The following is a 24,784-nucleotide window of genomic DNA, read 5'->3' on the forward strand; positions in this document are numbered from 1 at the left end:
AACCAAAACTCCCCATCAGTCTCTAGACAGTGAGTATTGTGGAATTCTGTCTCAAGACCCTATCATCAGTTCCAATATAATAAACAGAATTGCTGGGACTTTGCAGTCAGCGGCGAAGGAACGGCGTTTGCCATTCACCTCGCTGTCAGCTGCCCACAGAGTTTTCGTGGGCTTTTGAGCAGAGGTTTGTTCAAATCCAGCGTGCGACTCTCTACAGGGGATCTGTGGCGTCTGTGAGCAGGGAAAGCAACAGCATGACTCTTCAACCAATCAGATTGAAGAATGCTCACTGAGACACGCAGGGGGAAAATTTCGGTTGCTTTGCGCAAAGCACCTAGCGCCCAGGCGAGGTGCCGCTAACACCTCCCGTGAAATTCAGTGGGAGGTTAGAGGCGGCAGTAGCTGGTTGCGCCCTACGGCGCTGTGCCTCCGGCGATGACGCCATCGCCATGCGTAGTGCCCCAGCCGCGACCTGGCCGCAAACTTGGCTCGCGCCCCCGGCCTACCACTGGACGCTATGTCCGACAGGGTCAGGGTGGCGTTTTTGCGGCCGGGGCGGTGATAATTAAAGGACAGGTGCCGGGCCGCCATTTTGTTTTGGGCTGCCTGCAAGCACCTGCCCCCTCTCGCCTCCTCTTGCGGGGGTGCTGGCCGCGATCAAGCAGCCCGGCACTCCTCAAGTGCTGGGCTCTTTTGCCGGCACCCTGCTCCCCGGTGGTCCAGCAGGGCCCTGGTGCACGCTAAGTCCCTCCCCTTTAACCATGGGAGGGAGGCCTGCAGTGCCGCGGAGCTACGTGCCACCTCCTGCTTGGGGCGCTACCATTCAATTTCAGGCGTAGCTGCAATAACTTTATTGGGGTGCTAAAAGTAGCGTCCCAGTGAAGTTATCGCCCCAAAGGGGGCACGAGCCAATTTTTCCCCTGCAGAGTCTAAACTAGGAAGTATAAAGCAACACTTACAAATTAGATTTAAATCATATACTTAAAGCAAAATAAAGATTGGGAAAGACAGACAGGATTAACAGAGAGAGGGATAAAAGAGACAGACAGAAAAGGTAAAAAATAGATTTTTTTAAATCTCCAACACTAATTAACTTCTGAAGGGTTGAGACTCCACACTTGTAAAGTTAAATTTTCAGGTCCAGTGAGGTTCTTTGGCAGTAATAATCATTTATCATGCTGTTAAGAATTCACTTACTCCTGCGAGCACCACCCCTAACGTTTTCTGGCATCATTAGAACATAAGAAATAAGAGCGGGAGTAAGGTGCCCCTTGATCCTGCTCCGCCATTCAATAAAATCATGGCTGATCATCAACCTCAACTCCACTTTCCCGCCCGATCTCCATATCCCTTGATTCCCCTCGAGTCCAAAAATATATCAATCTCAGCCTCGAATATACTCAAAGACTCAGCATTCACAGCCCTCTGGGGCAGAGAATGCCAAAGATTCACAACCCTCTGAGTGAAGAAATTCCTCCTCTCTCAGTCTTAAATGGCCTACTCCTTATCCCGAGACTATGCCCCCTAGTTCTAGACTCTCCAGCCAGGGGAAACAACCTCTCAGCATCTACCCTGTCAATCCCCTTCAGAATCTTGTATGTTTCAATGAGATCACCTCTCATTCTTCTAAACTCCAGAGAGTATAGGCCCATTCTACACAATCTCTCATCATAGGACAGTCCTCTCAACCCAGGGATCAATCTAGTGAACCTTTGTTGCACCGCCTCCAAGGCAAGTATATCCTTCCTTAGATAAGGAGACCAAAACTGTGCACAGTATTCCAGAGGTGCGGTCTCACCAGGGCCCTGTACAATTGTAGCAAGACTTCCTAACTCTTACACTCCAACCCCCTTGCAATAAAGGCTGACATGCCATTTGCCTTCCTTATTGCTTGCTGTACCTGCATGCTAGCTTTCTGCGTTTCTTGCACGAGGACATCCAAATCTCTCTGAACACCAACATTTGAAAGCTTCTCACCATTTAAAAAAGATTGTGTTTTTCTATTCTTCCTATCAAAGTGAATAACCTCACATTTCCCTACATTATACTCCATCTGCCACCTTACTGCCCACTCAATTAGTCTATCTAAATCCCTTTGTAGACTCTTTGGGCCAGATTTTCAGTGTGCCGTGAGGCGGGCTTTCAGGTGTGCGGGGGGCAAAAATCCTGAATTCGGGGGTCCTGACACCATCCCGCCCAAAACCCACCTCCACGTAAGTTTCAAGGGAGGCGGGTTCCCACCCTGCACTGGGACCCGCCGCCCCAAGGCGGGAAGGGATTAGTGCCAATTAACTGCCTGTTAACAGGTAGTTAACAGGCAGTTTTTAGCCTAATCCCTATTTTGAGGGGTGTCGTGTGGGATTCCCGACAGCTCCAAACCACGCCAGGTTAGAGCAGGCGGGCCGTCGGGTTGAAGGAGTTGGAGGGGTCGCGATGTCGGTGTTCAGGTGAGTGATGGGTGCATGAGTGCAAAGGTAAGTGTGTTTGGTGTGTCTAAAGTGCGTAAAGAAGTTTTACTTACCTGTACTTACCTTAACAGCCTTTCTTCCTCTAGGCGTCGGGAGTCCATCGCTCAGCCGGAACTGAAAGCTGAATGGCTGCGATCTGTCAAAAGTGACATCCTTCAGCTTTCAGTGTCGGTGAGAGTTCTAACTGAGTCTGCGTAGAAGGACTCAGGTTAGAAGTCAGACTGTCAGTGTTTGACAGCTTCAAACAGCTGTGAAACACTGATATTTCATCTGTCAAAAACTCTTGACAGATGAGATTTCAGTCTGTGACGTCACTTGTTGCCGGGTGGCCCTTAATTGGCCTGCTGAGCCCGCTGGGCGGGCTCAACAAGGTCAATCAAGGGAAAATCGCATTGATTGGCCGGACATCGATGGAGGCGGGACTAAAACCCGAAAGTTGTGGTCCCGCCTCCTTCCCAGCAGCTTAATGAAAATCCAGCCCTTTGTGTTCTCCTCACAGCTTACTGTCCCAACTAGCTTTGTATCATCAGCAAACTTAGATACATTACACTCGGTCCCTTCATCTAGGTCATTAATATAGATTGTAAATAGCTGAGGCCCCAACACTGATCCTTGCGGCACCCCACTAGTTACAGCCTGAAAAAGGCCCATTTATCCCTACCCTCTGTTTTCTGTCCGTTAACCAATCCTCTATCCTCTAGTGGTGAACTAGTGGGCAAGAACACTAAGTTCACACCATTGCACTGATTTCAGAGCCGAGTCTATCGGTGAGGACTGTTACAGCGCACCCTGTGGAGGAACGGGGTATCTCTGACAGCAGCTACCGTATTTCCGCATTTAAATGTGTATGTGCGGACGCCAGAAGTTTCTGTCCGATTTACCCCATAATCACGGTGAGTGCTGTTCGCCTCACTGTTATTATCTACACAAAATCCAGGTCAACATTATTAAAATCCTGTTACGACACTAGCATTTTCAGTAATATGCCTTTTATTCAACTGACACAGTTACACCCCAGGTCTAGCATATAATCCAGGAAAACCATCTTGCCTGTGTTATGAAGACTGTCCTTTTTGGATTCTAGACACGTCCGTATAACTCTCAATAACTTTATAGCAATTTGAACTTTTAGTTTGATTTAAATTTCAATTCTAAAAAAGTCACAGCTGGTTTCCATTCTGTGCTATATGGTGGTAATTTAATCTCCGGGTTCACACAACTTCCTAACCTTCACTCAAGCAGTTTTAAACTTCACCTGTACCCTACATGCCACAATCTAATAACACACTGGAAGCCAGCTATTATCTACTGTGCAATATAGCTCCTTTCGTGCTCTTGTCTTAATTAACTCCTGCTAAGGTAAATCAAAATCCACAGCTACCTGGCTTAATAATAGAGGAAGTTAACAACTTGAATGCATTACTAGCCTGTTTGAAATCACAATTGAATTTTGAGTGCAGCCTGTGTATTTCTTCTGCTAAGATTATAATATTTATTAATAATCACAGAACTTCCACCATCTACAAGGCACAAGTAAGGAGTGTGATGGAATACTCTCCACTTGCCTGGATGAGTGCAGCTCCAACAACACTCAAGAAGCTCGACACCATCTAAGACAAAGCAGCCCGCTTGATTGGCACCCCATTCACCACCTTAAACATTCACTCCCTGCACCACCAGCGCACCGTGGCTGCAGTATATACCATCTACAAGATGCACTGCAGCAACTCGCCAAGGCTTCTTCAGCAGCACCTCCCAAACCCACGATCTCTACCACCTAGAAGGACAAGGGCAACTGGCGCATGGGAACACCACCACCTCCAAGTTCCCCTCCAAGTCACACACCATCCTGACTTGGAAATATATCGCTGTTCCTTCATCATCGCTGGGTCAAAATCCTGGAACTCCCTCCCTAACAGCACTGTGGGAGTACCTTCACCACACGGACTGCAGCAGTTCAAGAAGGTGGCTCACCACCACCTTCTCACGGGCAACTAGGTATGGGCAATAAATGCTGGCCTTGCCAGTGACGCCCACAGCTCATAAACGAACAAAAAAAAACTTCCTTGTGCTTTCTATCTGCGGGTTTCATGGAGAGAAAAATGCATTTGAATAATAAACTAAAACAACAATAATAGCTGAAACATAAGTTAAAATAGCAGCGACTAGGGATCAGCTTCTCTGGAATCAGGATGTTGCTATCATTTTAGGTTGCGGAACTGACTTCCACCACACCGTATTACAAAGTGCACCAGAAGGAAATGAATGGTTGCCAATGATATAAACACATTGCAAGTGGAGGGAATAGGAGAAACATGATAATGTCACTGTGCTCCTATTGAATGTCCGGCAAACCAATGAGGAAATTAGGAAGCTGAATAAGGATCTGTGAGTCAAAGGGATTCATGGGGAGGATTTTAATTGGGAGGGTTTCAGACGAGTGGTGGGGCTGGGGCGGGGGGGGGGGGGGGGTGGAGTGTGGCGCTGTGGGCAGGGTAAGTGTCAACTCCCACCCCATTAACAATTTGAAACCCGAGTTATTTTAACTCCTGGGCATCAATAACAACCCGCTGGCCACTCACATCAGGCGTAAAGGGGCAACTAGCCGGCTGCCGCACTCAGGTAAGTCACAGAGAGGGTTTCGGCAGGTCTTGGCGGTGGGAAGGTCAGGGCAGCAGATGCCCAGACTTGGCTTGTTGGGCTGGAGGAGCACGCCTGCAACTCGTGGCCTGACTAAGGAAAGTTTAACACTTACCTTACAGGGCCTCATCTTCCTGTGGACCGGGTTATACTGAGCGGGTCAGCAGGCACTCTGCTCAGTCGGTGGTTAAGGTGCCAGTGGGGTCCTAATGACCTTGTGTATTAACGAGGCTCCCACCTGAGTCAGACCGACTCCTTAGCCGCTTAAAGGCGCACTTAGGAGACAGTGGGCACAAATAGAGCTGGAATGGAGACGGTAAGTTTTCAAAGGCAATTTTAACTCTGCACCTGCCCCGTACCCCCATAATTCTTAGGAGAACCAAAAAAAAACAAATACTGCAGTTGCTTGAAATCTTTTTTATGCAGCGAGTTGTTACGCTCTGCGACACAGTGCATGAAAGGCGGTGGAAGCAGATTCAGTAGTAACTTTCAAAAGGGAATTGGATATATACATTAAAAAGGAAAAATTAGCAGGGTTATGGAGAAAGAGCAGGGGAGTGGGACAAATTGGAGAGCTCTTCCAAAGAGCCGGCACAGGCACGATGGGCCGAATGGCCTCCTTCTGTGGTGTATCACTCTATGAAAAACCAAAATGCAGAAAACACTCAGTGGGTCAGATGGAACCTGTGGAAAGTATTGACAGAAGGACCATACCTGAAACAAAGCAAAAGTCTGTTCTCCTCACACATTCCGCCTGACTTGGAGTGATTCTAGCATTTTCTGTTTTTTGTTTCATAATTCCCAGGTATTGCCAGACATGCACGTCCTTTAGGCAAGTACGCAAACAGAAGACCTGCCCCAAGTATTTGTCAAGACCTTTTAGAGGGCGCACCAGTGTGCCAGGGGCAAATCGTCCTCCAGTGGGTACATGCCTAGTCTTTGCTACTCAGTAGAATGAGCCTATACTCCCTGGAGTTTAGAAGAATGAGAGGTGATCTCATTGAAACGTATAAAATTCTTACAGGGCTTGACAGGGTAGATGCTGAGAGGCTGTTTCTGCTGGTTGGAGAGTCTAGAACCAGGGGTCACAGTCTCAGAATAAAGGGTCAGCCATTTAGGACTGAGATGAGGGGGAATTTCTTCACTCAGAGGGTTGAGAATCTTTGGAATTCTCTACCCCAGAGAGCTGTGGATGCTCAGTCGTTGAGTATATTCAAGACTGAGATTGACAGATTTTTGGACTCTAAGGAAATCACAATCAAGGGATATGGGGATTGGGCGGGAAAGTGGAGTTGATGTAGATCAGCCATGATCTTATTGAATGGCGGACAGGCTCGAGAGGCCATATGGCCTACTCCTGCTCCTAATTCTTATGTTCTTATGCTACATGCTTCATCATAGCTAACACTATGTGATTGGAAAGAACTTGGAATTATGAGCTGAGTCAGAGGGGTGGCTAACCGGAGCTTAGGTCCTCAATGCCGTATGTGATGGATTTAATGGGGAAGATAAAACTGGATGAAGAGAGTTTTATTTTTTTAAATGCTGACCCTGGAAATCCTTAAGTTGTTAGAATATTCAGAGTTCCCTTGTAACTTTGACAACCTTTGGGCTCTCATACATTTTCTACAGTTCCCAACCAAGCATCAGCTACTCTGGGCAAATATTGCACGCTGTGATTTCCATCTCTCAGAACTGGAAATAAGATCTTTGTTTTGCATAATGCACATGAGTATTCACAAACTTCTAAATTATGCCATCTTCTAGTGGTCTATTAATCATCAGCACTTCTAAAAGAGACACCACAGCTAATGATGCTACTGGTATACTAAGCTTCCTTCACAATTTCTGTAATAACACCTTTGTATGGTCACAGGTGAGAAGAACAGTTAAACTGATCTTAAAGTTTATAGCAGTTAGAGCTCAGAAGGACATGTCAGATCTCAGCATTGCCTAATTATATAGTGCCTGGGAGAGCGCTACTGAGATTAATTTCAATTTTCCAACATAACAATGCACTGGAAGCAGGAGAAGTGTTTTGAACAGATCACCCATTATGCTGCATGTATTTAAAATGGTTGCATCAGATTCACATACATACCAATGCATAAAGGCGAGATAATGCAATTTGTGTTACTTCAAGTATAAAATGTAACAAAGCACCGGTTAACAAATAAAGTTTTTTTGAATCTTCCTTCAAAAGTCCCTCATTTTATTTATGGACATTTTCTATTCAGTTTGCAGCAACAACTTGCATTTATATAGCATTAAAAAAATCCAAGGCTCTTCAATAATAGGCACAATGAAAATGGGCACTGAGCCAGGAAAATATTAGGAGAGGTGAGGGAAGGCTAGGTTGAAGATGTGGGTTTTGAGGAAGTTTTTAACGGTGGAGAGAATTCAACAATTATTGAACTATTGATCTGAATCTAAATCTGAGGTCTCAGTTGTTCCAAATATTCATCTCTTGAATGTTTTGAAAATGTAATGGAGACGAGAAAATGTGTAAACGATACACTTGGATACTTAATTTGAGAATTGATTCAAACAGTTTATTAAGAACACCACACAGGACAAAGCAGCCCGCTTGATCGGGACCCCATCCACCACCTTAAACATTCCCTCCCTCCACCACCGGTGCACCGTGTCTGCAGTGTGTACCATCTACAAGATGCACTGCAGCAACTCGCCAAGGCTTCTTCAACAACACCTCCCCAACCCGCGACCTCTACCACCCAAAGGACAAGGGCAGCAGGCACATGGAACATCATCACCCCTAGGTTCCCCTCCAAGTCACACACCATCCTGACTTGGAAATATATTGCCATTCCTTCATCGTTGCTGGGTCAAAATCTTGGAACTCACTACTAACAGCACTGTGTGAGCACCTTCACCACATGGACTGCAGCGATTCAATAAGGCGGCCCACTATCACTTTCTCAAGGGCAACTAAGGATGGGCAATAAATGATGGCCTTGCTGGCGACGCCCACATACCGCGAATGAATTTTTAAAGATAAGGGCCTAGGAATTCGGTATAGCCGCATTTGGGGCGCTAGTCCTGGCGATGCGCAAAGTTTAGCGCCACCTAGCGCGATATTGGGTTGCAGCGCCCCTAAAGGTGATTGCGGCGCTAAATCAGGCGCTGCCCCGGCGGCGCAACCCAATTTTGCAGCGGCGGGGCACAGCGAGGGTGCTGTCAATAATCACTTTCCCTGAGACACAGTGGCGCCGGCCAGCTCTTAAAGGGGCAGGTCAATTGGCATCACCAGACACACTCACTGCCTTGTAGGCCTTCAAAGCGGTGGGAGCCTACCTGTGGCGCACCAGCCTAGCAAGACATGGAAAGGGTGAGGCAGAGGGCGGAACACCTCACTGATGGGGCATTGGATGCTTTGGTTGGCGCAGTGGAATCAAGGCCAAGGAAGATGGTCGGAATGTGATTTATGTTTTGGACAGTCTCCCGGGTGCGAGAGTCAGTTATGTGTCAGTGTATTAGTTTTGCTTTCTGTTGCCATAGCTTTCTCATGTTTGAAGGAACCACATTTTGTGTAATGAAACACTTTCTTCATTTACAATGGCCATGCCTGCTATTTACATGCATCTTGCCCTTCACAGGCTTGGGGGTATCAGACCGGTTCAATTCCTGTTCTTGGAATGGCAGCAAGCATTCCGTGAGAGGGGCCTAGAAGCTACTTCTGATCAGCCTCTGACGCGCAGCCTGAGAAGAGCCGCTCGCGTAGAAGTTCAGGCCAGCAGGCATCTTCTCAGCCGCCGACAGAGATGTCCTGCACCTTATCTGAGGCTGCAGATCTGGCTGAAGCAGCTGGCACAGCTCAGTCACCACCTCCTTTCTAAATTGCAGCCTTCTGACACACTGCTCCTCCGGCATGTTCATGTAGGAAAACTGCTGTTGGATAACCCTGCAGGCGTAAGGTCTGCTGTGGCGACGTCTGTTGGCCCTCCTCCGTCTGGCCATGCCCGCCCCCCTCTCCCTACATCTCAGTGCCCTTTCCAGATGATTCAGCAGCAGGACATTCCCCTCCAATGCAGCCCCCATAATAAGTGCCCACAGGAAGGTTCCCCGTTGTCAAGGCTCACCAACAGCAAGGTGATGGTCAGAAGGCTGAAGATCGTCTGCCTGCGCTGGCTCAGTGGTCAAATGGCTCTCAGTGTGCAGCTCAGCAACTCTTTGTAGCTCTCGAGGAAGTTGTGATCCAAAAATGGCTGCCGCTTTTAAACCACACCAGTCCCCTTTAAATAACGCTCCTCCAGCCCGCGAGCGACTTGGTAAGGCCCAGGTAAGCTGTCACTATTAGCGCCAGGTGCTACGGAGGGGGGCGCCAGTGAATTTCCGGTCCGGGGCACCCAAAAGGCGTTGCACACTCAAATGACGTCATAATCAGCCTGCGCCCATGAGCGGGCGCTAAGATTTAGCGCCGGCGCTAAATGCATGCTCAATATGGGGTGAGGCGCTAGGCGCCTTGCGCCCGCCCGGAAATTGGCTAGCGCCCCACTTCTCGGCCTCTTTAGGCATTAATCGGTGGCGCTATCAACCGAATTTTTCCAAGGATTTATAGGAACAGGATAACACCACTAGTCCCAACAAGCCCAACTGTTCAAAGTAGACTAACTGCAACTTTCTCATCATATCTCTTCTCTCTCCAGAAACATCATCTAATGCTTCTTGAACCCACATACTGTGCACTTTCCGAGTAATTTATTCCATAAGTCTGAGTACCCTTTGGGTGAAAATGTTCTGCCTGCCTTCTTTTCTTACTCTGAACGTTTTAATGTTATACTTGTGCCCCTGGTAGGTGAACCCTTCTCCTTATGATCAGTAGGTATTGGGTTTGTTGCTTGGAGCATAATAAAAAACAGTCTAGAATATGAAAGGTTGTCTTTTAGGCTCCTCAATGAATATTCAAATAAACTGAATCTGAATTAAACAAAATGTATTTTCTAGTCATTAGTTATACAGAGTGTGCACACACCAAAATGCAATCAAAATATTAATTTCACATATTCCTTCATTTACAGTTTTCTTTCATGTACTTTAGCAATTCCACGGAGCAATTAGTAAAATACAACAGATGGAATCTCAATATTACTTATAACTTTATTAAAATAGACATGAAACTTATAATAACAATCAACCCCAAGAGTGTTTCAGCAGAACTCTGTGGGACAATTATGCATTTTAAAAATATAGGAAATGATCAGGTGACATATGGACATTTTACGCCTCTCTCTCAGCTCTGAGCAGGTATTGTTATCATGCAGGTTAAAACTAAATTAAAATTCCATACCCATGACTTATTAACTGTGTTCATTGTGTGATAGATCCAGGCCTACAACCCTCCCAGATCTCTGCGCTCCTCCAATTCTTCTGGCCTCTTGTGCATCCCCCATTTTCATCGCTCCTCCATTGGTGGCCGTGCTTTCAGGTGCCTGGGTCCTAGGCTCGGGGATTCACTCCCTAAACCTCTCCACCTCTCTACCCTCCTTTAAGATGCTCATTAAAACCTACCTCTTTGATCAAGCTTTTGGTCACCTGTCCTAATATCTTGATGAATAACAACAGAAAATGCTCAGTAGGTCATGCAGCATCTGTGGAGAGAGAAACAGAGTTAACATTTCAGGTCGATGACCTTTTGTCAGAACCTGGTAATCGACCAGAAGCATTAACTCTGTTTCTCTCCCCACAGATGCTGCCTAATCCGCTGAGTATTTCCAGCATTTTCTGTTTTATTCAGATTTCCAGCATCCGCAGTACTTTGCTTTTGTCCTAATATCTCAAGTGGCTCGGTGTCAAATTTTGTTTGATAATCGCTTCTATGAAGCGCCTTGGGACGCTTTACATAAGAACATAAGAAATAGGAGCAGGCGTAGGCCATTTGGCACCTCGAGCCTGCTCCGCCATTCAATAAGATCATGGCTGATCTGATCTTGGCCTCAACTCCACTTTCCTACCCTCAACTCCCCTATAGTTCAAAAATCTGAATATTTCCACCTTAAATATAGTCAATGACCCAGCCTCCACTGCTCTCTGGGGTAGAGAATTCCAAAGATTTACGATCCTCTGAGAGAAGAAATTCCTCATCTCCGTTTTAAATGGGCGACCCCTTATTCTGAAACTATGCCCCCTAGTTCTAGATTCCCCCACGAGGGGAAACATCCTCTCTGCATCTACCCTGTCAAGCCCCTTCTAAACTCCAATGTGTATAGGCCTAATCTGCTCAACATTTCTTCATAAGACAACCCCCTCATCTCAGGAATCAACCTAGTGAACCTTCTCTAAACTGCCTCCAATGCAAGTATATCCCTCCCTAAATAAGGAGACCAAAACTGTATGCAGTACTCCACGTGTGGTCTCACAAACGCCCTGTACAGTTGTAGCAAGACTTCCCTACTTTTACACTCCATCCTCTAGCAATAAAGGCCGACATTCCATTTGCCTTCCTAATTACTTGCTGTGCCTGCATGCTAACTTTTTGTGTTTCATATCCAAGGGCTCCCATGATCCCTCTGTACCACAGCATTTTGTCTCTCTCCATTTAAATAATAATTTGTTTTCTTTATCTTCCTACCAAAGTGGATAACCTCACATTTTCCCACATTGTACTCCATCTGCCAAATTTTTGCCCACTCACTTAACCTATCTATATCCCTTTGCAGATTCTTTGTGTCCTCCTAACAACTTGCTTTCCCACCTATCTTTGTATCATCAGCAAATTTGGCTACATTACACTCGGTCCCTTCATCCATGTCATTAATATAGATTGTAAATAGTTGAGGCCCCAGCATTGATTCCTGTGGCGCCCCGCTAGTTACAGTTTGCCAACCCGAAAATTACCCATTTATCCCGACTCTCTGTTCTGTTAGTTAGCCAATCGTCTATCCATGCTAATATATTACCCCCAACCTCATGAGCTCTTATCTTGTACAGTAAACTTTTATATGGCACCTTATCGAATACCCTCTGGAAATCCAAATACACTACATCTACTGGTTTCCCTTTATCCACCCTGCTCGTTACATCCTCAAAGAACTCTAGCAAATTTGTCAAACATGATTTCTCTTTCATAAAAACCATGCTGACTCTGCTTGATTGTATTATGATTTTCTAAATGTCCTGCTACTACTTCCTTAATAATGGACTCCAGCATTTTCCCAATGACAGATGTTAGGCTAACTGGTCTTTTGGTTTCCTGCTTTCTGTTTCCCTCCTTTCTTGAATAGGGGCATTATATTTGCGGTTTTCCAATCCGCTGGGACCTCTCCAGAATCCAGGGAATTTTGGAAGATTACAACCAATGCATCCACTATCTCTGCAGCCACTTCTTTTAAGACCCTAGGATACAGGCCATCAGGTCCAGGGGACTTGTCAGCCTTTAGTCCCATTAGTTTGTCTAGTACTTTTTCTCTAGCGATAGTGATTGATTTAAGTTCCTCCCTTCCTATAGCCCCTTGATTATCTATAATTATTGGGATGCTTTTAGTGTCTTCAATCGTGAAGACCGATACAAAATATTTGTTCAAGGTCTCTGCCATTTCCCTGTTTCCCATTATTCATTCCCCAGTCGCATCCTCTAAAGGACCAAGGTTCACTTTAGCTACTCTCTTCCTTTTTATATACCTGTAGAAACTCTTCCTGTCTGTTTTTATATTTCTTGCTAGTTTACTCTCATAATCTATCTTCTCTCTCTTTATGATTTTATTAGCCGTCCTTTGCTAGTTTCTAAAAATTTCCCAATCCTCTGGCTAACCACTAGTCTTCGCAACATTGTATGCCTTTATTTTCAATTTGTTACCATCCTTAACTTCCTTAGTTAGCCACGGATGGTTCATCCTTCTCTCAGAGTCTTTCTTTCTCACTGGAATATATCGTTGCTGAGAGTATGAAATATCTCCTTAAATGTCTGCCACTGCTTATCTACTGTCTTGCCCTTTAATCTACTTTCCCAGTCCACTTTAGCCAACTCTGTTTTCATACCTTTGCAATTGCCTTTATTTAACATCCAGGACACTAGTTGGAGGCCCAGGTTTCTCGCCCTCAAACTGAATTTGAAATTCTAACATGCTATGATCACTCTTCCCTAGAGGATCCTTTACTATGAGATCATTAATGAAGCCTATCTCATTACGCAATACCAAATCTAAAATAGCCTGCTCCCTGGTTGGTTCCACAACGTATTGTTCAAAGAAAACATCCCAAATACACTCTATGAACTCATCCCTCAAGGTTACCTTTGTCAATTTGATTTGTCCAATCTATATGAAGATTAAAATCGCCCATGACTATTGCAGTACCTTTCTTACAAGCCTCTATTATTTCTTGATTTATACTCTGTCCCACAGTGTAGCTACTGTTACGGGGCCTATAGACTACTCCCACCAGTGACTTATTTCTCTTATTATTTCTTATCTCCACCCAAACTGATTCTACATCTTGATCTTCCGAGTCAAGATCATTTTACTGTACTGTTCTCATCCTTTATTAACAGAGCTACCCCACCTCCTTTTCCTTTCTGCCTATCCTTCCGAAATGTCAAATACCCCTGAATATTCAGTTCCCAGCCTTGGTCACCTTGCAACCACGTCTCTGTAATGGCTATCAGATCATACCCATTTATTTCTATTTGCGCCGTCAACTCATCTATCTTGTTATGAATGCTGCGTGCATTCAGATAAAGAGCTTTTAATTTTGTCTTGAAACCATTTTTCTCCACTCTGACTCTATTTTCTGGTGCACTCTTATATTTATACGCTTTGTTCCTTCCTGTCACACTCTGGTTATCATTACCCCTATCGCTACCTTGCACTATTACCTTCTCCTTTCTCTTTGACTTTTTTAATTTCCCCTCACTGAACACTACCCCCACTATTTAGTTTAAAGCCCTATCTACAGGCCTAGTTATTTGATTCGCCAGGACACTGGTCCCAACATGGTTCAAATGAAGCCTGTCTCAACGGAACAGCTCCCCTGTTTCCCCAGTACTGATGCCAGTGCCTCATGAATCAAAACCCATTTCTCCCACACCAATCTTTTAGCCACGCATTCATCTCTCTGATCTTATTTACCCTATGCCAATTTACTCGTGGCTCAGATAGTAATCCAGAGATTATTACCTTTGTGGTTCTGCTTTTTAATTTAGCCCCTAGCTGCTCATACTCCCTTAGCAGAACCTCTTTCTTTGTCCTACCTATGTCGTTGGTACCTATGTGGACCATGACAACTGGATCTTTCCCCTCCCACTCCAAGTTCCTCTCCAGTCCAGAGGAGATGTCCTTAACCCTGGTACCGGGCAGGCAACACAGCCTTCGGAACTCACGCTCTCAGCTGCAGAGAACAGTATCTATCCCCCTAACTATACTGTCCCCTACCACTACTACATTTCTTTTTGCTCCCCCAGTTTGAATGACCCCTGTACCACGGTGCTGTAGCCAGTTTGCTCATCCACCCTGCAGTCCCTGCTCTCATCCACACAGGGAGCAAGAACCTCATACCTGTTGGACAAGTGCAAGGGCTGAGGCTCCTCCAATGCTACCTTCTGGATCCCCATACCAGCCTCACTCGTAGTCACACCCTCCTGTCACTGACAACGGACCAAATTTGAAGTATTTAACCTAAGGGGTGTGAATGCCTCCTGCAACACAGTGTCCAGGTAACTCTCCCCCTCCCTGATGTATCGCAGTGTCCAAAGCTCGGACTCCAGCTCATCAACTCTGCGCCAAAGTTCTTCGAGCAGCCAACACTTACTGCAGATGTGGTCGCCATGGATCACACTGGTGTCCACCAGCTCCCACATGCTACAGCTGCAACACATCAACTGCCCTGCCATCTCTATTGTAATTTATCTAACCAATTAGGTTTACAAGTTTTGAAATATCAATTATCTATGTATAGTTTTTAATCTGTAATCACAGATCTTAATTTAAACCAATGCCCAAGTTTATAAAGAGAGAAAAAATACTCACCAACCAATCACTTACCTGCTTTCCTGTGACGTCACACTTTGATTTCCCTGCCCCCCCCCCCACCACCACCAACAGGTCCGTTCGCTCTGCTCCCAACTAGCTCCCGCACTGGGCGCTGGTCTCAGGTGCTCCTTTTCAGTTCCCAGCTAGCTCTCGCTCTGGGCGCTGGTCTCAGGTGCTACTTTTTCAGTTCCCAGCTAGCTCCTGCTCTGGGCGCTGGTCTCGGGCGCTCCTTTTCAGTTCCCAGCTAGCTCCCGCACTGGGCGCTGGTCTCAGGTGCTCCTTTTTCAGTTCCCAGCTAGCTCCCGCTCTGGGCACTGGTCTCAGGTGCTCCTTTTTCAGTTCCCAGCTAGCTCCCGCACTGGGCACTGGTATCAGGTGCTCCTTTTCAGTTCCCAGCTAGCTCCCACTCTGGGCACTGGTCTCAGGTGCTCCTTTTCAGTTCCCAGCTAGCTCCCGCTCTGGGCGCTGGTCTCGGGCGCTCCTTTTTCAGTTCCCAGCTAGCTCCCGCACTGGGCGCTGGTCTCAGGTGCTCCTTTTTCAGTTCCCAGCTAGCTCCCGCTCTGGGCGCTGGTCTCAGGTGCTCCTTTTTCAGTTCCCAGCTAGCTCCCGCACTGGGCACTGGTCTCAGGTGCTCCTTTTTCAGTTCCCAGCTAGCTCCCGCACTGGGCACTGGTCTCAGGTGCTCCTTTTCAGTTCCCAGCTAGCTCCCGCTCTGGGCGCTGGTCTCGGGCGCTCCTTTTCAGTTCCCAGCTAGCTCCCGCACTGGGCGCTGGTCTCGGGTGCTCCTTTTCAGTTCCCAGCTAGCTCTCGCTCTGGGCACTGGTCTCGGGCGCTCCTTTTCAGTTCCCAGCTAGCTCCCGCACTGGGCGCTGGTCTCGGGCGCTCCTTTTCAGTTCCCAGCTAGCTCCCGCACTGGGCGCTGGTCTCAGGTGCTCCTTTTTCAGTTCCCAGCTAGCTCCCGCACTGGGCGCTGGTCTCGGGCGCTCCTTTTCAGTTCCCAGCTAGCTCCCGCACTGGGCGCTGGTCTCAGGTGCTCCTTTTTCAGTTCACAGCTAGCTCCCGCACTGGGCGCTGGTCTCGGGCGCTCCTTCTCAGTTCCCAGCCAGCTCCTGCGCTGGGCACTGGTCTCGGGCGCTCCTTTTTAAGTTCGCCGCTGCTCCCGCGTTTTGTTACATTAAAGGCGCAAGTTGTTGTCGATGATAGAGGAAAACCCAGTCCCCTGTCACCCCGTCTCAAAAGAATGTGCTCGATGTGCCAATTTATTTTCTCATCCAATGTCTTCTAATGTTCTTACCTACTCAATCATGAAGCTGGGTACAGACGCGACTAATGCCACTCCATGGAGGACCCAACAAGAGATGCACTGAGTGATTCAGCAAGGTATATCTCCCTGACCAGTTTTTCCTCACTAACATAGATCAATCAGCTGAAAGTGGGGAAGTGGGAGTATGACATGCAATATAGAATATATTATTTTTTCCTGTCATGGGAGGAGTGGGGAGCCTTATATCATAAAACGTCAATCTCAGTCAATCAAATATGCTTTCATTTGTTTCTAAACAGTATTTTTAAATAATTTAAGTCTGCGTTGTGAATTTCCTCTCACATTACAGAGGGAAAAGTTAGGTATTTCTGCGGTTAGTTTTTGCATGTGATTGCAATGCTCTTCATGCCTGCTCCATGACAACATAAAAATAAATAATATAGATGATCCGTTGGATTATGCTTTACATTTTTAAAATACATTCAAGAAGAGCAGCTGTAGGATGAGATTCCTCACACGGCGAGACCCTGATCTCATTTATCCCGGTTGGGGGAAGGAGGCAATTGAAGGATCAGTAGAAATATACGAAAATGATGGGGCAGGAAAAGGCCAGCTGGTCCATCAAGTCTCTCCCACACCATGATGGCTGGACCATCATGGCTAAACACTCCTTCCCTCCTCCTCCCCTGCCCCCACCCACCCTCACAGTCATGTAATCTTCTTGGAGAGGCAAAAAAACCAAGGCTAATAGTGGAAAAAATACTCCGTAAAACCTGCAATGGAAGGAAATAAAATTGAAGGGCAATTTACCTCAAGGCACTTTGGTGATCTGACTTGTGTCTGATTAACAGTAAGGCATTAGAAAATACCAGAAACATTTGGACTGTCGTTCTCTCTCCTGGGGAACGGTACAGGACATGGGACTTGAGAAACAGATGCAAAAACCCACCAAAAAATCAATAATACATCTATCCAATTCCTAATCTGTGGCACTTGGAGGCTATGGTAAATAGACTGCACAATTCAACTTCTGAAAAAAAGTCACCAGGGGCAAAATGTATTTCGCAACCAAAGTAATGACTTCCCGCAAAACTTCTTGCATTAAATACTGTATGCAAAATGTAAGTGAAGCCGACGTAAGTGAAGCACATTAAAAAAATACTAGCTTACTTATGCCACACCTCACCGCACACACTGGATGATCTGCTCTTCCCCAAAACTTGGAGTCCCCGTTGTATCACACAAGACATACATATGTTCCCAGTTTCAAAGGAAACTAGAGTACCCAAAGGGTAGCAAGTATATCACTCTTGCAAACACATCAATCCATGAGGGGGCCATTGACTACATATAGAGCGATTTGAATGTGTGTCATGGTGTAATGATGTCATGACACACTGGTGAACTGTGGCAGATTGAAGTTAACACAGCAATAATCCACGGCAGACCAATCACAAGGCAACTCCTCAATTTTGATGCAAAATTGACATTGCTGTGGGCATAAATTTGCCATGAAAATTGTAGAATTACACTCGCAGCACTGGAGCCCTTCAAATGGTTAACAGACTAAAACCTAAACAAGCTTAATCCCACTTTAATTCGGAGGTTTAATAAGAGTGAAAATTTATGCTACAGTACTGAAAGGGAAAGTGATTAGCTAGTCAGGAAATAGCTGTGAACTGATTTGCCGGAATGCTTGTGTTGCAATTGAGAAAAAGTAAAACAATTAAAAAAAAACATAAGTAGGGTTAGTTGTGCCACATTTCATAACAAATATCAAAAAAGTTGTACTTACCATAGATACCAGTGGATATACAAGGGAATGCCTGCAATTAGAAAAATAAATGACAAATTAAAGGAAATTAAAAAGAAAAACATTTCAGAAGTTATCACAGATCTAATCTGATGAAGTAATTAGTCAACACTTTCAGCAAAGCACAGCTGAACCTTGATTATCTGTCATTAGGAAAGGAGCCTCTCTGCTAAATAATGGGAGTTGGTAGATAATCAAGATTCTGTTAGAATGACACATCATTTGTTCAACGGTAGTGGAAGCCAATTATTTTCCCTTACATTGTTTTTTCCCCCAGATTTATTTTCCTTTATTCCTTTATTCTTGAGCGCATCCTGGTGCTCGTGTACTTTTCCTCCAACAAATTGCTACACTATAGGACATAGGAACAGGAGGAGGCCATTCAGCCCCTCGAGCCTATTCCGCCATTCAGTTAGATTATGGCTGATCTGTATCTCAACTCCACCTACCTGCCTTGGTTCTGCAACCCTCAATACCCTAGCCTAACAAAAATCTATCAACCTCAGGTTAGAAATTTTCAACTGACCCTCCCAGCATCAACAGCTTTTTTGGGGGAAGAGCGTTCCAGGTTTCCACTGCCCTGTGTGTGAAGAAGTGCTTCCTGAGACACTACTGATCTCTCTGACACACCAACTGAGTATTACATCAGACGTGCAACCACCCACCCGAGTGTTGATGCGACAGAACCTTCCCAGTCGCTTGCCTGAGACAACTGTCTGGGCTTTGCTATCATGTATTAAGCACATGTGACGTGATGGGTTTCAATTGAAGGGCTGCTAATGATCAATGCTTTTAGTTAAGCACTCCAAAAAAAAAATCTGTGCTACATTTCTCGCAAAATTAAAAGATGTGTCCTAAAGTTCCGGGGGAAGTTGCCAGCTGTACAGTAATCTGCTGATGTTACATTAAAGAGGCTGCATTCACTGGCACTTGAAACAGCCAAGTTGCCCTTTAAATAAAACAGTTGTCTCAATTGTGCTGGTGTAAATCTGCGTGCACTGCTGGTCCAATTGTATCCAGATTAATAGCAGCACAGCTGAAACCATTGTCTCTGAACTGCCGAAAGATCACAGCCTGACAATTAAAGTCAGTAACGTGTTAACTACCAGTCACGTAACGTTCGATGTTGGCCAACTCGGAACCATTGCTTCATCTGTGCTACCAAAACCTATCAGCCGGACATTTATTGATTCTCAACAACAACTTACATTTATAGAGTGCATTTAACATAGCAAAACATCCCAAGGCGGCTTAACAAGAGCGATATCAATAAAAATATTTTTAACACCGAGCCACAGGAGGAGATATCAGGACAGATGATCAAAGGCTTCTCTTAACACATTGCGCTGGTCTCCCAACTCCTGTGCAAATTCTCCCAGGCTCAGAAAACACCAAGAATTAGAGCCAGGATAAGCAAGGTGCAAACAAACTTTGCTTTTCGAATAAATCCAAGAATTTAAAATTCAGCAGCAACCAATGAGAAACCATTTTGTTTTATTTATGTGAATCTTCTGGCTGAAGAAGGCAGTCTGATTAAATCAAATCTTTTGCGCACTCCTGTAATACTGAAAGAATATCAGTAGTGTTTTTAAAAAAAAAAATCAAGACAATTCTAATTTAGGAAGGAACATAGGAACAGGAATAAGCCATTCAGCCTTCTGAGCTTGACCCACCATTCAATTAGATCTTATCTCCATCTACATACCTTGGTCCGTAACCCTTACTAACAAAAATCTAACAATCTCAGTTTTTTAATTTTCTATTGACCCCCCAGCCTCAACAGCTTTTTTTTAGGGGGGAAAGAGAGTTCCAGATTTCCACTACCCTTTGTGTGAAGTGCTTCCTGACAACACCTCTGAACGGCCTAGCTCTAATTTTAAGGTTATGCCCTCTTGCTCTGGACTCTCCCAACAGAGGAAATAGTTTCTCTCCATCTACCCTATCAACTCCTTTGATCATCTTAAACACCTCATTTGGATAACCCCTTCATTTCCTATATTCAAAGGGGGAAATACAGGCCCAGTCTGTGCAACCTGCCCTCATAATTTAACCCTTCTAATCCTGAATTAAACCAAATGCAAGTCTTGTTAGCTGCTGCAGCGTCAAAATTTACATTTTAATGGAAAGATTTCTTTTTCACGAGTCGCAGAACCACCAAAGTTTTAAAAACGGTTTCTTTGGGATTGCACACGTTCCATTTAGAATTGTTTTTAATTTTACATCCAGCAATCTGAAGCAAAACCAAAAAACAATTAAGAACTTAAGAAATAGGAGCAGGAGTAGGCCATATGGGCCCTTGAGCCTCCTCTGTCATTGATGTGCCTTCAATAACCACAAAACTAGAAGTTATAGACTTTAACAAGTTGGCTTTTAATCACTAAGATCAGAGCTAACATCTCAACACACCGACTGGCTCACAGGAATGAGTCATACAGATCCTGAGATCTTTAAGTAAGAGAAGTCAGGGGCGGAGCCAAGAGCCAAGACCTGGAACCTTCCAGGTTAGTCAGGAAAGAGGAAGTGAAACTATACACCGTGTGGGGGAGGGTAATATACATGAGTGCAAAACGAATACAGGCAAGACAAACAGATTTCATTACATTCACCCCTTCTTTAGATTTAGTCTATCGGGGTGATGTTTCTTAAAAGTTGGTATAAGTGAGTCTGTCAGGAGGTTTTGCGGTTCTCAGTGATCGGCGCAAAGCCGGTTGGGGTGCCTCTAGGGGAGTGGATTCTGGTTCCTCCGCTGTCCGGGCCTCCGCAGTGTCTTCCAGGTTATCTGCAGTGTCCTCCAGGTTAAAGTTGGGTATTGATACCTCTGGGCGTCCTGTCTCTTTTTGGTGTAGGTCTTCCTCGGGTAGTCTCTCATCGTTCTCTCCGCTCCCCGAGGGAGCGAGGTCTTTTATAGAAACAATGTCCTCTCGCCCGTCAGAGTGTTCGATATAGGCGTACTGAGGGTTTGCATGGAGGAGCTGTACCTTTTCCACAAGGGGGTCCGTTTTATGGCCTCTCACGTGCTTCTGCAATAGTACTGTCCCCGGAGACGTCAGCCACGCGGGTAGAGATATGCCCGAGGTGGATTTCCGGGGGAAAACGAACATCTTTTCGTGAGGGGTAGCGTTAGTGGCTGTACATAACAGAGACCTTATGGAGTGGAGCACGTCTGGGAGGACTTCCTGCCAGCGGGAGGTCGGAAGGCCTTTTGACTTTAAGGCTAACGTGACAGCCTTCCAAACAGTAGCATTCTCCCTTTCCACTTGCCCATTACCCCAGGGGTTGTAGCTAGTGGTTCTGCTAGTGGCTATCCCCTTTGAGAGCAAGAACTGGCGCAGTTCGTCACTCATAAATGACGTCCCCCTATCGCTGTGTATGTAGTTCGGCATGCCAAACATGCAGAATAGATTACCGAGACACTTGATGACCGTGGCACTGGTCATGTCTGGGCAGGGAATGGCGAAGGGGAAGCGGGAATATTCATCGATGATATTGAGGAAGTATACGTTACGGTCGGCAGAGGGAAGGGGTCCCTTGAAGTCCAGACTTAGGCGCTCGAATGGCCGTGTGGCTTTGATAAGGTGTGCACGGTCAGGCCTGTAGAAATGAGGCTTGCATTCCGCACAGATGTGGCAGGCTCTGGTCATTGCCCTGACCTCAATGGAGTGGGGCAGATTGCGGGACTTTATAAAATGGTACAGTCGGGTGACCCCTGGGTGACAGAGGTCGTTGTGGAGACCCTGTAATTTGTCCGTATGAATGCTGGCACACATTCCCCGCGATAGGGCGTCTGGGGGTTCATTAAGGGCTCCCGGCCTGTACATAATATCATAGTCGAACGTGGATAGTTCGATCCTCCACCTGAGTATTTTGTCATTCTTGATTTTCCCCCTTTGTTTGTAATTAAACATGAAAGCCACCGACCGCTGGTCGGTGAGCAGGGTGAAACGTTTGCCGGCTAGGTAGTGTCTCCAGTGCCGCACTGCCTCCAGTATAGCCTGTGCCTCCTTCTCGACAGAAGAGTGCCTGATTTCAGGTCCCTGAAGGGTTCGGGAGAAGGCCACAGGTCTCCCAGCCTGATTGAGGGTCGCAGCTAAGGCAAAGTCTGACGCATCGCTTTCGACTTGAAAGGGAATGCTTTCGTCCACTGCACACAGTGCAGCCCTTTCAATGTCCTGTTTGATACTGGTGAAAACCTCCCGAGCTTCAGCTGATAGTGGGAAGGACGTCGATTTAATGAGGGGTCGGGCCTTATCAGAGTAATTGGGCACCCATTGGGCATAATACGAGAAAAATCCCAGGCACCTTTTTAAAGCTTTGGGATTGTGTGGCAGGTGCAGTTCCTTTAGGGGGAGTAATCGGTCAGGGTCCGGTCCAATTACCCCATCTTCCACCACACAGCCGAGGATACAGAGACGGGTTGTGTTGAAGACACATTTGTCTTCGTTGTAGGTTAGATTCAGCTTTAGGGCAGTTTTTAAAAATCTCGCAAGATTTAGATCGTGGTCTTGCTGGTTGTGCCCGCAGATAGTGACATTGTCCAGATAGGGGTAGGTAGCTTGTAGTTTATTCTCGTCAACCATGCGGTCCATCTCACGTTGGAAGACCGAGACCCCATTTGTTACCCCGAAGGGCACTCTGAGAAAATGGTAGAGGCGTCCGTTCGCCTCAAAGGCGGTGTATGGGCGGTCCTCCGTTCTAATGGGGAGCTGGTGATACGCGGTTTTGAGGTCGATAGTCGAGAAGACTCGGTATTGCGCAATCTGGTTGACCATTTCTGATATGCGGGGTAAAGGGTAGGCGTCCAGCTGGGTATAAATATTAACAGTCTGGCTGTAGTTAATTACCATCCGTTTCTTTTCGCTATTTTTAACTATGACTACTTGGGCACGCCACGGACTGGTACTGCATTCAATAATGCCTTCCCACAGGAGTCTGTCCACTTCCGCCTTGATAAAGTGTCTGTCTTCCAGACTGTACCGTCTACTTTTGGTCGCTATGGGCCTACAGTTCGGAGCGAGATTAGCGAATAAAGAGGGCGGGCTGATTTTTAAGGTTGATAGGCCACAGACTGTGAGTGGCGGCTGGGACCCGCCATATGCTAGCGTGACACTTTCGTGGTGGCACTGGAAGTCCAGGCCCAAGATTACATTAACACAGAGTTCTGGCATCACGAGGAGTTTAAAATCCTTGTAGTCCGTGCCTTTTACAGTCAGTGTTACCACACAGTAGCCCAAAATCACAGAAATCACAGAAACCCCACAGTGCAGATAGAGGCCATTTCGGCCCATCGAGCCTGCACCGACACATATCCCACCCGATCCCCGTAACCCCTACATCAACACATATCCCACCCTATCCCCGTGTATTTAATCCCCCTAACACTAAGGGTCAATTTATCATAGCCAATCAACCTAGCCCGCACATCTTTGGACTGTGGGAGGAAACCGGAGCACCCGGAGGAAACCCACGCAAACACGGGGAGAATGTGCAAACTCCACACAGACAGTCACCCGAGGCCGGATTCGAACCCGGGTCTCTGGCGCTGTGAGGCAACAGTGCTAACCACTATGCCACCATACTGGTGTCCGAAGTGTGGGGCTTAGCAGCCATAGCAATTCTGCTCCGTGTAGGGGTTACCGTTAATGAGTGCCGCCGTACCAGGCTCGGGTGGATAAAACTCTCGGTACTCCCACAGTCAATTAAACATTTCGTTAAATTCCCGTTTACCTGTATGTCCATCATGGATTTTGTCAACGGGTGTGGCCTGGATTGATCCACCGTGATCGAAGCCACTGTTGGGCCCTGGGCGGCCGTTGAGTCGGGAAAAGATGGCGGATCCCAAGATGGCGGCCCGCACGGCACGCACGAGGCGGTGACGGAGTTGGAAATCGGATTCCCCCTGCAGACTTTGCTAAAATGCCCCTTTTTCTTACATTTGAAGCATGTAGCGTCCTTCGCTGGGCATCGTTGTCTGGGGTGCTTGGCCTGGCCGCAGAAGTAGCATTTCGGGCCTCGAGACATTGCCGCTGTAGTAGGACTCCTGGGTGAATTTCTGTGTGGGGACTCCGGCGGCGTAGAGCTGGTCTGAGACCTGGATGGGGAAGATGGCTGATTCCAAGATGGCGGCCCACTCGGCGCGCACGAGGCGGTGAGGGCCGCATGGCCGGAAGAATAAGAGTCAGAGTTTTTCTGGGCCACGTCCAGTGATCGCGCAGTGGCCACTGCCTTTTTTAAGTCCAGGACCTCCTTCTCCAGCAGTCTCTGCCGGATATAATTCGACTTGAGGCCCGTGATGAAGGAATCGCGGACCAATTCGTCAGAGTACACGTTGGCCGTCACGGCCTTGCAGTTACAGTCCCAGACCAAGTCCTTTAGGCCCTGTAAGAAATCATCCATTGATTCCTCAGGTCGCTGCCTGAGTGTAGCCAGCAGATGTCTGGCGTACACTTCGTTTACTGGCCTCTGGTATTGGGCCTTCAGGATAGTGATGGCCTCCGTGTAAGAGGTGGCGTCCCGGATGAACGAATAAATCCGATGACTAACGCGAGTAGTCAGTAGACTCAGTTTATCTACCTCGCTAGCGGATGAGGCCCTCGCGAAGAGTTCGAAGCATTTGAGC

General features: G+C 46.6%; 1 protein-coding gene across 2 annotated transcripts in view; it reads right to left on the reverse strand.

The window, feature by feature from the left end:
• Positions 1-24,784, reverse strand: part of macrod2 (mono-ADP ribosylhydrolase 2) — a 1,321,175-nt gene that overhangs the window by 470,046 nt on the left and 826,345 nt on the right. For both annotated transcript variants that reach the window (XM_085981648.1, XM_085981646.1), the window contains one exon: positions 18,151-18,181. In XM_085981648.1, coding sequence (XP_085837774.1) covers positions 18,151-18,181 — 31 coding nt within the window. The remainder of the gene's footprint in view (positions 1-18,150; positions 18,182-24,784) is intronic.

This window comes from Somniosus microcephalus, chromosome 3, assembly GCF_052327205.1.
Source record: "Somniosus microcephalus isolate GS21.2 chromosome 3, FLI_Smic_1.0, whole genome shotgun sequence".
Classification (NCBI taxonomy): domain Eukaryota; kingdom Metazoa; phylum Chordata; class Chondrichthyes; order Squaliformes; family Somniosidae; genus Somniosus; species Somniosus microcephalus.